The 12134-nt window shown below is 44.2% G+C and overlaps 1 protein-coding gene across 2 annotated transcripts; it reads right to left on the reverse strand.

The window, feature by feature from the left end:
- Positions 1 to 1052: 1052 nt before the first annotated feature.
- wipf2.S (WAS/WASL interacting protein family member 2 S homeolog) lies at positions 1053 to 11634 on the reverse strand. Of its 2 annotated transcripts, none has more exons than XM_041578206.1 (8): positions 11400 to 11634; positions 6936 to 7078; positions 5202 to 5334; positions 4821 to 4961; positions 3490 to 4098; positions 3198 to 3395; positions 2705 to 2806; positions 1053 to 2597 (listed from the first exon to the last, which is right to left on the reverse strand). In XM_041578206.1, the coding sequence occupies exons 2-8, from the start codon at positions 6996 to 6998 to the stop codon at positions 2557 to 2559; spliced, it is 1287 nt and encodes a 428-aa protein (XP_041434140.1). In that variant the 5' UTR covers positions 6999 to 7078; positions 11400 to 11634; the 3' UTR covers positions 1053 to 2556. The 2 variants fall into 2 exon arrangements, with proteins under 2 accessions (XP_041434140.1, XP_018092805.1); XM_018237316.2 differs by having other exon boundaries at positions 3490 to 4101; positions 11400 to 11612.
- Positions 11635 to 12134: the final 500 nt, after the last annotated feature.

Genomic DNA, 12134 nt, shown 5'->3' on the forward strand with positions numbered 1-12134 from the left:
ACTAGGGTTGCCACCTTTACTGAAAAATATTACCTGCAAGTAGGGGGCCGGGCACCAAAAGGGGGCGGTCCATGATGCAAAAGGGGGTGGAGCTACATGGTGTGCCGCAAAAGGGGCAGAGCGACATCGCAGAGATGTCCACAGCGCTGGAAAAAAGGTAAGTTCTGTGCGAATTGGGAGCAGGCCAGGGGCTTTTTTTTTTTTTAAAGAGTATTACAAATTACCGGCAACTGCATTGCCAGTAAATTTGTAATACCAGGCCCGGCCTTGGCAGGTGTTTTACCAGCTAGGCCAGTGAAATACCGGCCGGGAGGCAACTCTAGCCACTGCTCACCTTCCAAAGGCACATTCTGCAAAGTTTAGGGAGGTCGATAAATACAACAGTCAACTACAAGTAGTAGTTGACTATATGTATTTTGTGGTCACACCCTCATTGCACCCCCGCCTAATGGTTTTAAAAAATAGTGGTGAGCACAACTTTCCCTTGTTTGCGATAAATACAACAAACACAAAACTGAATTTGGGGGGGCAATAGGGTATATTAAAGCCACATTCTTTGCTCCAGAAACGTCAGTATGGAGAGTTCATTATGGAGAGTTCATCGTGTGTACCCCCTGCGGTTATCTGAACTCCAAAATATAAAATAAATGTTTGAAAATATTAAGCGTTTTTACATTGAACTTAGTCAAAGTAGATGGTGTAAATCAGTGATTGTGATCGAGTGTCTCATGAGCAGCATGTTGCTCTACCACCCCATGGATGTTCTGAGTGGTCTCAATAAAGGGGGTCTATTTTACAATTCCAGGCAAGTCAATAGCATAGCCAATCACAGCCCTTATATGTGGCAACCCCAGGAACTTTTCATGCTTGTGTTGCTCCCCAATGTTACATTTAATTGCGTCTCACAGGTAAGGTTGATGCAGAGTGATCTCCTTGGATTCTCATTCACAGTATAGGAAAGGCCCAAGTGTTATTGTCAACCCTGTTCTGGGCCACAAACCTCTGCAGGTTTAGTAACCCTTAGCAACCAAACAGCAGGATGAAAAGCAAAGTAGGTGCAAACGTTTTTACCTTTTATTACATTACCCTTTACATGTAAATGAGACCAAAGGAAATAGTGAAAGCTCATTGGAGCCAAAACTAGACGTTAGTGTTACCGGACACTTATCACCAGCCGAGGGCAGTGGCTCCATCTACAAAGAATCTGATGACATCTAGAGTTATAGACAAATGATATCGTTTATGTACAAAACAGCTAAGCGTGACCTTTAAAAAGAAAACGTACTGTACATGCCTAAAATTAGACAGACCTTATATACCTTTATTAAAGGGGCACAAAAATATACGATAATACTGAAGTATTCACAGACGTATGTAGACACATTTCCATAGGTAATTCGGGCAGGCCGAGGGAAGTCCTACCGTTTTATTATTGTAGTGAAGGGGATGGAAATGAAAGACATACACGTGTGAACACTGCAACATTGTCTTTCAAAAACACAAAAATATATATTTTAATATTAGTGTCCATTGGTGCATTTTAGTTTCCCTTTTGCGCAGTGCTCTTCTTGAATAGACATTCTGCAATAGGAATGATGCAGGAAACAGAAACCATTTGAAACTGGAGAAATAAGATGAGGAATAAGAGGATTGACAAAAAATAGCAAGAAGAATCCAGGAAGCCTCCTTTACTACTAATGGAGCAGCCCTCAACTCACACCTATATGTTCTGCATAGTAATTCAACTAAGGACAGTCCCAAACCCATTATCACCATCACCTTAATTAATACACAAACCCGAGCGGCCTGTATGGAAATATTCTCACCTTACTACTTAACTGCTATGAATCATCTCCATGTCTGGAGGACAAGTCCATTATTCCCCTTTCGTTTCCTCATTCTCCAAAAGACAAAGTACAGAAGCCTGTGAGGCTCAACAAGACCTGCATGAAACTGCTCCCAAAAAACTGTCCAACATGGGGCAGGGATGCTTGTTCCATTCTAGTGACGCATTTTTATTTGCACCTGTTCTATAGGTAACAGTCTGAAAGTGCATCATGGGAAGAGGGTAGCAGCATATTACAGTTGGCACCTCCACCATAATCTCCATATTGTTTTCCTATAAAGTATAACCCAACTCTTTCCAGTAATGTCTGCACAGCGGGCTATTGCTGGGGGGTATCACGTCCCATTGCTAGTGTTATATCACCCATATTCTCCTGGGATTACTGAAATGAGTGATTTAAGTTAAGTCTAATGTAGATTAATATTAGAAGGAAAACGTCTAATGCAACATGTCCAGATGTTGGATTTACGTGTCCCATTTGCCAGTTAGAGCCTTGAGTAGGAGCTGCATGAGTTCCCCTAGAGTGCAAGGAGTGGTGAGGAGCTAGAGGAGTTGATGGGCATGTGGAATGCATAGACAGGCAGGAATGTCTATCCTGGATCCTCTTGTTCCTCAACCAAAGAGTCTTCATGCTGAAACAGCCCCGAAGGAACGAGCAGGAAAGAGGAGGGACAAGGCAAGGGATGGGGGTACAGGCAACGTGACAATTTTCACCTTAGAATTGGAGGAAGAGGAGGGGCTCCACGCGTGGCTGTGAAACACAGATGATAAGACACATCAACAAGCTTTGAGTTACTTAAAAGCTAGAAAGGTGTCACTACATAAATGCCATAAAACCATCGCATCTGTTCCTCTCACCTCTGATGCTTTTGCTTGGATAGATTTTCTGAAAGGGTTTATAGTCTTCAGGGGCTGGAAAATCATCCATAGAATGAAAGGAATATTTCGATTCAAAATCATCTAAAAGAGAGAAAAGAACTCTGTGAATTCAGCTAGACAGGGGCAACCAGATACATGGGTAGAAACAAGAATACAGAATGATTCCTTCTGCTTGGCAGCTTGTTTAGAAGGTCAGCTTTAAAGGTGCGGATCCATTGAGGTGTCTCTGTTTTTGTAGGTTTTGTGCTATTCTCAATTATTACAGCCTCCGAACTACAGACACTATGAATGTGCTGCCAGTGCTGTGTGAATTGCTAGTATTATATGAATAGCTAGTATTAGATAAGAATGAAGGTGCCAAAGGAACACTCACTGCTTCCAAGACTGCAATGTCATGCAAAAAGACAGTCCTAGAACATCCCATAGAATAAATATGATTTTTAAATATTATATTTAAAGATATCGATTTTACCTTTCCAGGAATTTAACATTCCATTCCTGACCGGAGGAGGCGGTGGGGGTGGTCCTGAGGGGGTCCGAGATGGAGGTGGAGGAGGCTTGGCCCTGTTGGGGGTGGACTCAGGGATGCAGTGCATTCTGTAAGGGGGCGGTGGAGGTGGTGGAGCATCCCGGCCTCCATTACGCACTATAGGTGGGGGTGGTGGAGGAGCTGCAATGAAAACATGTCACTAAGAAAATGCTTCTTTTCATACTTTGTGAATGTATAACTTAGTGAGGTTAGTGTAAACAGTGAGTGTTCATACCTGCTCCTCTTCCTGGGGGATCTCTCGCCGGTGGAGGTGGTCTGTTGCCTCCGGGAGATAAATGGACTGATTGCGGAGGTGGCGGTGCTAGTCCTCTCACAGGTCCAGCGGTTTTCCTATGAAGCGAGTTGTGCCTCTGGGGTAACTCTGGTGCAGGCTCATTTATGGGACTAGGTGGTCCATTAAGGGAAGTGGGAGGTTGCCTGTACGGAGGAGGTGGCGGGGGTTGGCTGTGTGCGCTGGGAGAACGTGAGTTAATTGGAGAAGGCGGAGGCTTCACTGGAGGTGCAGCAGGTGCCCGGTGCCCTGGAGTTGGTGGTAGAGGTTTCTCTCTGTTGTAAGGTTTGGCATTTTGGGAAGGTGGGGCACCAGCTTGTCTGCGTCCAGGAGGAGGTGGGGGAGGGGCAGAGGAACTGTGCTTCATGCCAGAGCTGGTGGAACTGGGAGGACGAGAAAGGTCTGGCAGGGATGGACGATGGGCACGTCCCACTTCTGGTGGTGAAGACCGGTTACTGCCGCTGTCACTGTCATCGTGGGGCCGTCCTCCTGACACTGGGGGCCGTGGGGGTGCTGCTGAACGACCAACAGGAGCCTGAGCAGGAGAGCGGCCTTCTGGTTTAAAAATAATAAGAAAAAAAAAGGCAGTTGTTAAAGGGGGACTCCACACAAACATAACTTAAGCTTTTCGAAAAGTAAACAATTTCAAGCAACTTTGCAAAATACATCAATTAAAAAAATATACAGACTTTTCATGATTTTAATGGTTTCTGACAGTTCCCTAAGCCCAGCCTCCTGCTCTCCTGCTGATCTGTTCGACTACTTTGTTAAGCTGTCTGACTACTGTTACTTTGTATCAACAGCCATCTGTCCTCAGCCTGCATCCTCCAAACCCCACAATTCCCTGCACATGTGATTTCAATAAGGAGCATCCCAGTGCAATGCATTGTGGGTAATGTAGTTCCTGCATGCTGTCTGTAAGTACAATGTGTAACATCAGTGTTTAGTCCCTCTTTCCCTGCCAGGATTTCAAATGATGCAGAAAGAGAAGAACTGTTACACAGCTGGATTTCAGACTTTTTGAAGAAACAGGTAATTGTGATGGGAATATTAGGGGTTTCTTCGTTATGTGGCCTCTTTATCTAATTTTTGGTTTGGAAGCCGGTGTTCCCCTTTAAGCTCTTAAAGGCTCCATAGATAAAGACATCAGGATCAGTTTGAGTATTTTAATTTCCCAGAAGTGCTACGTGCAAACTGCATGGGTGACGGCTTTTGTGTTTAACATGGGGCTCTATACCCACAGTAACAGATGCAGCGTCTGTTCGGGATTTTACCTGGACTATCCTTCGTTCCCACAGCTCGCAACTTGGGGACTCCGCCAGCAAAAAGGCCTCCTTTGGGTTGCAAAGCCATTCCTGCGCTGGGTCCAAAACCAGGACCACCGCCCCCTCCTCCTCCACCACCACCTTTAGGTGCTGATAAAAAAATAATAATAATAATGTTTTGAAGAATATGTCACAGGCAATGAAGCAAGACAGATGACACCAGCAGATATTAAAGTGTAGACATTAATTAAAATCATGTATATTAAAGGAGTTGTTCACTTTTAGAAAGTGAAATTCTGAGATTATTTGCAGTCGGTTTTATTATTTATAAATATCAATGAGGAGAGCAAAAAAAATTGTATTCAAGTAGCCAATGAAATAGTCACCTACCCTCCAGCACAGGGGCGCTCCTGTCATTTACCCCCGTTGTTTTCTTCAGTTTGGCCCCCTTGCAGATATCTCCGAGCAAAGCATTCCTGCCCTTCTGCTCATCTCGTCTCAGTTTGGGGGGCTCAGTGTTGGCCTGTGGGAAGAAACAGCAGCAGATGGAAGTGCGTCAATTCTTTGTTTACATTTAAACCCACAATGAACACGTGGGATCGAGAAACATAGAAAATGAATTGAGATTGAGCATAAAAAGGAACTTTATTAGAGCAAACACTTGAACCTTTCTTTCTGCCTCTGAATTGATTTTACCTTATGAATTGTTCCGGGGAAAACACAAAATCTCAGCAGAGACACAGTGATGGCATTTTGTGCAGCAATGTCGTGTATTTAAAGCCAATGCGTGTCCTTGGGAGCAAAGTACAAGGCCCTGTGTAAAAGGGATCTCTATGCAACAGGGAGCTTACAGTATTTTTCCCCTTCACCTGAGCGACATCCCTTCCAGGGAATGGTGAGTTCACTACTCGTCACGTTGGTTAAAGGTGAAGGTAGGTCAGGCACCTCCTGCAGCGCCAGAAAGCACCTCCTGCAGCGCCAGAAAGCACCTCCTGCAGCGCCAGAAAGCCCCTCCTGCAGCGCCAGAAAGCCCCTCCTGCAGCGCCAGAAAGCCCCTCCTGCAGCGCCAGAAAGCCCCTCCTGCAGCGCCAGAAAGCCCCTCCTGCAGCGCCAGAAAGCCCCTCCTGCAGCGCCAGAAAGCCCCTCCTGCAGCGCCAGAAAGCCCCTCCTGCAGCGCCAGAAAGCACCTCCTGCAGCGCCAGAAAGCACCTCCTGCAGCGCCAGAAAGCCCCTCCTGCAGCGCCAGAAAGCCCCTCCTGCAGCGCCAGAAAGCCCCTCCTGCAGCGCCAGAAAGCACCTCCTGCAGCGCCAGAAAGCCCCTCCTGCAACACCTATTGACCTGAACAGGACAGGTTGAGACCACAGCGCCAGAAAGTACCTCCTGCAGCGCCAGAAAGCACCTCCTGCAGCTCCAGAAAGCACCTCCTGCAGCGCCAGAAAGCACCTCCTGCAGCTCCAGAAATCAACTCCTGCAACACCTATTGACCTGAACAGGACAGGTTGAGACCTCTGGTGCAGGTGCTGTTTAACCCACTCACAAGCTTTTGTCGTTTCTCATGCAAGTACATGGGAGACGCAGGAGGTGGTCGGTACCTTGCTGCACTTTTATTCCTCGTGCTCGCCTTGAGTTTTATAGAGAAAGCCACACATAGAACAGACAGACAGGACACTCCTTATATAAATATCACAGAATCGAATGTATTGGTGCCACTTTATGTCACTTATTGGGACAAGGACTTTGTGGCAGCCAATGTGCTTGAGTCACACGGTGAGATAAGACGGATAATAATTCAGTAACAGACTTCAGTGAATCTGCCAAGAGACACATCCATTATAGTGGCTGATGTGAGTGTGAGTGTGAGTGTGAGTGCACGCTGTGGGGTCCCATCTTTATTTCCCACTAGCCTCAATGACTACTTTGCTAACGTTTCAAAAGAGACGTTCCACTTCTTTACGGACTGTGGATGAACAATAATAATATTTAAACAGGCAAACGCATGTATGAAGCAGCGTGTTAGATACAGTTGTGTAAGGCGCAGTAATAAAAGAGTACAGAGTATCCCTTTATTCCTAAAGAGTGTGGGATATAAAGTCATATTGCAGCTGTTCCCAAATGAAACCTACCTGAGCAAAGGTTGGTGGTGGTGGTGGGCCCGGAGGTGGGGGTGGGGGTGGAGGGATTGGCATCCTGAGGATACACTCGAGCTCTTCCGAATTCCTCTGACCAGCCCCTGAGAAGGGGAGGAGCTGCTGCTGCTGCACAAAACCTGTTGCAATAGAGAAACATGCGCCGTAACTTTACTGACCAACCTCATGTGCAAACAAACCACTGATAACAACAAAACAGAGAAGCAAAACAATACCAGAACAGGTGTGTGAATACACAGTTAATAAAGCTGTATATGTATAGATATTGTATACAGGTATGGGATCTGTTATCCAGAAACCCACTATCCAGAAAGCCCGTCTCCCATAGACAACACTTTATCCAAATAATCCAAATTTTAAAAAATTATTTCCTTTTTCTGTGTAATAATAAAACAGTCGCTTGTACTTGATCCCAACTAAGATATAATTAATCCTTATTGGAGGCAAAACCAGCCTATTGGCTTTATTTCATATTTACATGATTTTCTAGTAGACTTAAAGGGGAACTAAAGTCTAAAGTCTACAATAATGCTAGAAATGCTGTATTTTATCTACTAAACATGAACCAGAAGCCTAATTAAACTAATTATTTATGTTTTCAAAGTTGGCCGGAGGGGGTCACCATCTTGTAACTTTGTTAAAGGGATTCTGTCCTGATTTTTATGATGTTATTTCTAAATGACACTGTTTACACAGCAAATAATTCACTGTACAATATAAAATGTCATTCCTGAAGCAGCAAGTGTATTTAGTTGTAATATTGGTGTGTAGGTGCATCTCAGGTCATTTTGCCTGGTCATGTGATTTCAGAAAGAGCCAGCACTTTAGGATGGAACTGCTTTCTGGCAGCCTGTTGTTTCTCCTACTCAGTGTAACTGAATGTGTCTCAGTGGGACCTGGATTTTACTATTGAGTGTTGTTCTTAGATCTACCAGGAAGCTGTTATCTTGTGTTAGGGAGCTGCTATCTGGTTACCTTCCCATTGTTCTTTTGTTAGACTGCTGGGGGGTGATATCAGTCCAACTTGCAGTACAGCAGTAAAGAGAGACTGAAGTTTATCAGTGCACAAGTCACATGACTGGGGGCAGCTGGGAAACTGACAAAATGTCTAGCCCCATGTCAGATTTCAAAATTGAATATAAAAAAACCTGTTTGCTCTTTTGAGAAATGGATTTCAGTGCAGAATTCTGCTGGAGCAGCACTATTAACTGATTCATTTTGAAAAAATTTGTTTTCTCCCATGACAGTATCCCTTTAAACATCTTTGCAAGACCAAGACAATGCACATGCTCAGTGTGGTCTGGGCTTCAGTTGGGAGGTTAAGCTCAGGGATCATTATAAATGATCAAAACAGCACAAGTCAAATAATATCTGCCATAGAAGCCGATACAGGAAGACTGATTAATAATCAGAATATACAGACTGCACTGGGTCTGTGGATACAAATCTCTACACAGTCTCCGGCTGCTCTACAGGGAAACAAACAAAGCTGCTCAAGTTCTGGGTAGGTGGGGGCTCCCCCTGCTGTTTGAAAATATGATTGTTTCCCTGCAGAGCAGTTAGGGACTGTCTGAAGTTTCCTATCCACAGCTGTCAGCGTAAACAAAGAAGGAATTTCAGTTCATACAGTCAGGTTTAGCATAAAAAATGGTAGACATTTTTTTGGAGATAGGTTTCTTTTTCATTAAAGAAAGTAACAGTTGGATTTTATTTTTTTTGCCTTTACAACCCCTTTAAGGTAGGAAGATCCAAATTACAGAAAGATCCCTTAAAAAAAACCCAGGTGCCAAACATTCTGCATAACAGGTCATATATCTGTGTGTGTGTGTATATATATATATATATATATATATATATGATTGGTATCGTTGCTTCTGGAAATTATGAGCATAAAAAGATACCCAAGGAGAATTTGACACGCAGAATTTCCCTACCTACATGTGCTGAGCACACTGAGCATGTGCAGTGCCACTGACTCTCCTGGCTAAATTCAAGATGGTGGTTGTCTGGGACTTGGGTGGAGAAAGTGCACAAATAAACCATATACTTCTTAGAAAAGAAGAAGAAAAAACAAAGGCCTCATTTATGGACAGTAATTACCACCCCCAGCAATCTGGGGGCATTTTAAGTCCCTACTTGGCTTTTAATTGGACAGAGGCAGAAAGAGAAAAAAATGTTGTTGAACTACAAATCCTGCAACATATATAGTTTAATGTATACTGGGAGGTGCATGTTCAAGGGTGAAAACCCATGGCAAATTGTCACCATGATTTTTTTTAAAATCCCGGTGACTGATTAATTACCGAGACTTAGTGGCCTGGGCAAATGTAAGTGTATGTAGGAGAAATCACTGGTCGTTTGCGCTATTGCGATTGGTCACCGGTTTCAGAAGTTGCAGCAACGAACGGCCACACGTTTCTTCACCCGAACGTTTCAGCAGCTTCAGAACAGGAATGATCCAAAGTTGTGCAGAGGGGCTTTATGATGATCTTGGGTTTTGTTTTTGGAGTGTCAGTGGCACTGCACATGCTCAGTGTGGTCTGAGAAGCTTAGGGGTCATCACAAATGATCGAGCAGTAAATGAGGTTCATGTGTCGTGGAAGCGGGTGCTACAGGGCTGATTAGTAGATTCTGATGCCGACTGCACTGGTTTCTGAGCGGTCACGTCATGAGAATAGGAATTGATTTCTAATCAGCCCTGTATTGTGACTTTTATATGGTGTCGATTATATTTACACTATAAACTGACACACACACAGCAATTCACTTTTCCAGATAATCTTCATTTCTGGATGTTTTGTGAATTGCTGAGAGTAAAGTATGTAGGAGAGGTATGTGCTCACACCCCCGGGGGCCTGGATTTACTGAGCAATTTACTGGCAAATAAGTACAATGTCTCAGCATCCAGCGCTTATAAAGCCATCAATATAGCAACTCCCAGCACCTCTGCAAGAACATCCCCCCCCTCCATCTTTTATAATGGGGCAGTTTACCGTTTATTATCTTATAGAATAGCAAAGCGACTTTTTCATTTTTATAGTTTTTATTAAAGGGACACTGTCATGGAAAAAAAAAAATATTTTTCCAAAACACATCAGTTAATAGTGCTGCTCCAGCAGAATTCTGCGCTGAAATCCATTTCTCAAAAGAGCAAACAGATTTTTTTATATTCAATTTTGAAATCTGACATGGGGCTAGACATATTGTCAATTTCCCAGCTGCCCCCAGTCATGTGACTTGTGCTCTGATAAACTTCAATCACTCTTTACTGCTGTACTGCAAGTTGGACTGATATCACCCCCCCCCCCAGCAGCCAAACAAAAGAACAATGGGAAGGTAACCAGATAGCAGCTCCCTAACACAAGATAACAGCTGCCTGGTACATCTAAGAACAACACTCAATAGTAAAATCCAGGTTCCACTGAGACACATTCAGTTACATTGAGTAGGAGAAACAACAGGCTGCCAGAAAGCAGTTCCATCCTAAAGTGCTGGCTCTTTCTGAAATCACATGACCAGGCAAAATGAGCTGAGATGCACCTACACACCAATTGCTTCAGGAATGACATTTTATATTGTACAGTCAATTATTTGCAGTGTAAACAGTGTCATTTAGAAATAAAAATCATGACAGAATCCCTTTAAATTACTTATTCTGACTCTTGCCAGCTTTCAAATGGAGCTCACTGGCTATACATTTATTGTTGTTTTTTTATTTCTTTTCTATTCAGGCCTCTCCTATTCATATTCTAGACTCTTATACAAATCAGTGCATGGTTGCTAGGGGAATTTGGACCCTAGCAACCAGCTACCTGCTGAAATCTTTCTATTCAGGCGTCTCCTATTCATATTCCAGTCTCTTATTCAAATCAGTGCATGGTTGCTAGGGGAATTTGGACCCTAGCAACCAGCTACCTGCTGAAATCTTTAATCTTTCTATTCAGGCTTCTTCTATTCCAGTCTCTTATTCAAATGAATGCATGGTTGCTAGGGGGATTTGTACCCTAACAACCAGACAGCTGAAATGAGAAACTGTAGATAACTGAAAACCCCCAAATAAAAAACAAATAAAGAGCAAGTTGTCCCTGTGCACATGACAGTGGCAGTTAAAGGAGAAGAAGAAAGTGACTGAGTGAGGAGGGTCTCCTGTGGCTCGTCTGCTCAGCCCAGTGATATTATACAGGGAAAGTAGATAAGAGCCAGTGAGGGGCAGACAGACAAGTAGGAGAAGAATTTAGCAGAGAATTGACAACAATCTCCTGAGAGTCGGGTGTAGAGGCGCCAGTAACACTGTGAGGAGGAGCAGTAGATGGAGGAGCAGTGTATGGAGGAGCAGTATATGGAACAAACACTGTATTGTGCCCTGAGTTGTCTCCTACAGACCCTGTCAGGCCTCCTGCACTCCCGGCGCAACCCCTAGTGACTGAGTGTCTCTCTCACCCTCTCACTCCGCTGTCGCCTCCGATTTCCGTTCTCCGCCGCTTTCTCACAACCCGGAAATAGAAGCAGCAATTTCAACCACTCGCACAAAATGGAGTCACCGCAAGGGGGCGGTGGGCGGCTCCAGTTCATCGCCTGTCTACGTCATCCGTACACCGCTGCGCGGTGGGGGAAAAAAAATCGGACCGGCGCCATATTGGGAAGGTCAAAACAGGAAGCAAAAACGTCGTGGCTGCGTAAGAGGAAACGGACAGCCGCCATTTTTGTGAAGGTCAAAATTGAAACGTTATGGATTGGCGTGATGACTTGTGCCAGGGTTATAAATCCCTTCCCATCGTTTTTAGTTGATTCGCCTTTAAATAAACTTTGACTATGGCGGAGAGAGGGATTTTTCTTTTTGTTATTTGTGGTTTTTGTTATTTAGCTTTTTATTCAGCTGCTGTGTGGGTTGCTATGGCCCACATTACCCCAGCAACCATGCAGTCATTTGATTGGCTTGAATATTAATGAGAGCACAGACACCTGGGCCAAGTAAAGGCAAAGGTTGCTCAGCAGGTAAGGAATGTGGGTGTGGCTTGTAAAATGTGGGTGTGGCTTGTAAAATGAGGGTGTGGTCTTGTTCTTGTGTTCCTGAGTCATTTGTTACCTGCAACTTGTCTCCAGAATATTCTGCATCAGTCACTGCCTTATACCCCCAGCAATTCTCTACTTCTCCTCCTGCTCTACAGTCACACC

Source organism: Xenopus laevis, chromosome 9_10S (assembly GCF_017654675.1).
Source record: "Xenopus laevis strain J_2021 chromosome 9_10S, Xenopus_laevis_v10.1, whole genome shotgun sequence".
Lineage (NCBI taxonomy): Eukaryota > Metazoa > Chordata > Amphibia > Anura > Pipidae > Xenopus > Xenopus laevis.

What these genes read in the sequence shown, in the direction of transcription:
- wipf2.S (XM_018237316.2), bottom strand. Translation starts at nt 6,998, where the DNA reads ATGCCAATCCCTCCACCCCCACCCCCACCTCCGGGCCCACCACCACCA. An exon ending in GAGCGCCCCTGTGCTGGAGG is followed by an intron (nt 4,962 to 5,201) that starts GTAGGTGACTAT and finishes TTTTTTTATCAG; the next exon opens with CACCTAAAGGTGGTGGTGGA. An exon ending in TCCAAGCAAAAGCATCAGAG is followed by an intron (nt 2,598 to 2,704) that starts GTGAGAGGAACA and finishes TGTGTTTCACAG; the next exon opens with CCACGCGTGGAGCCCCTCCT.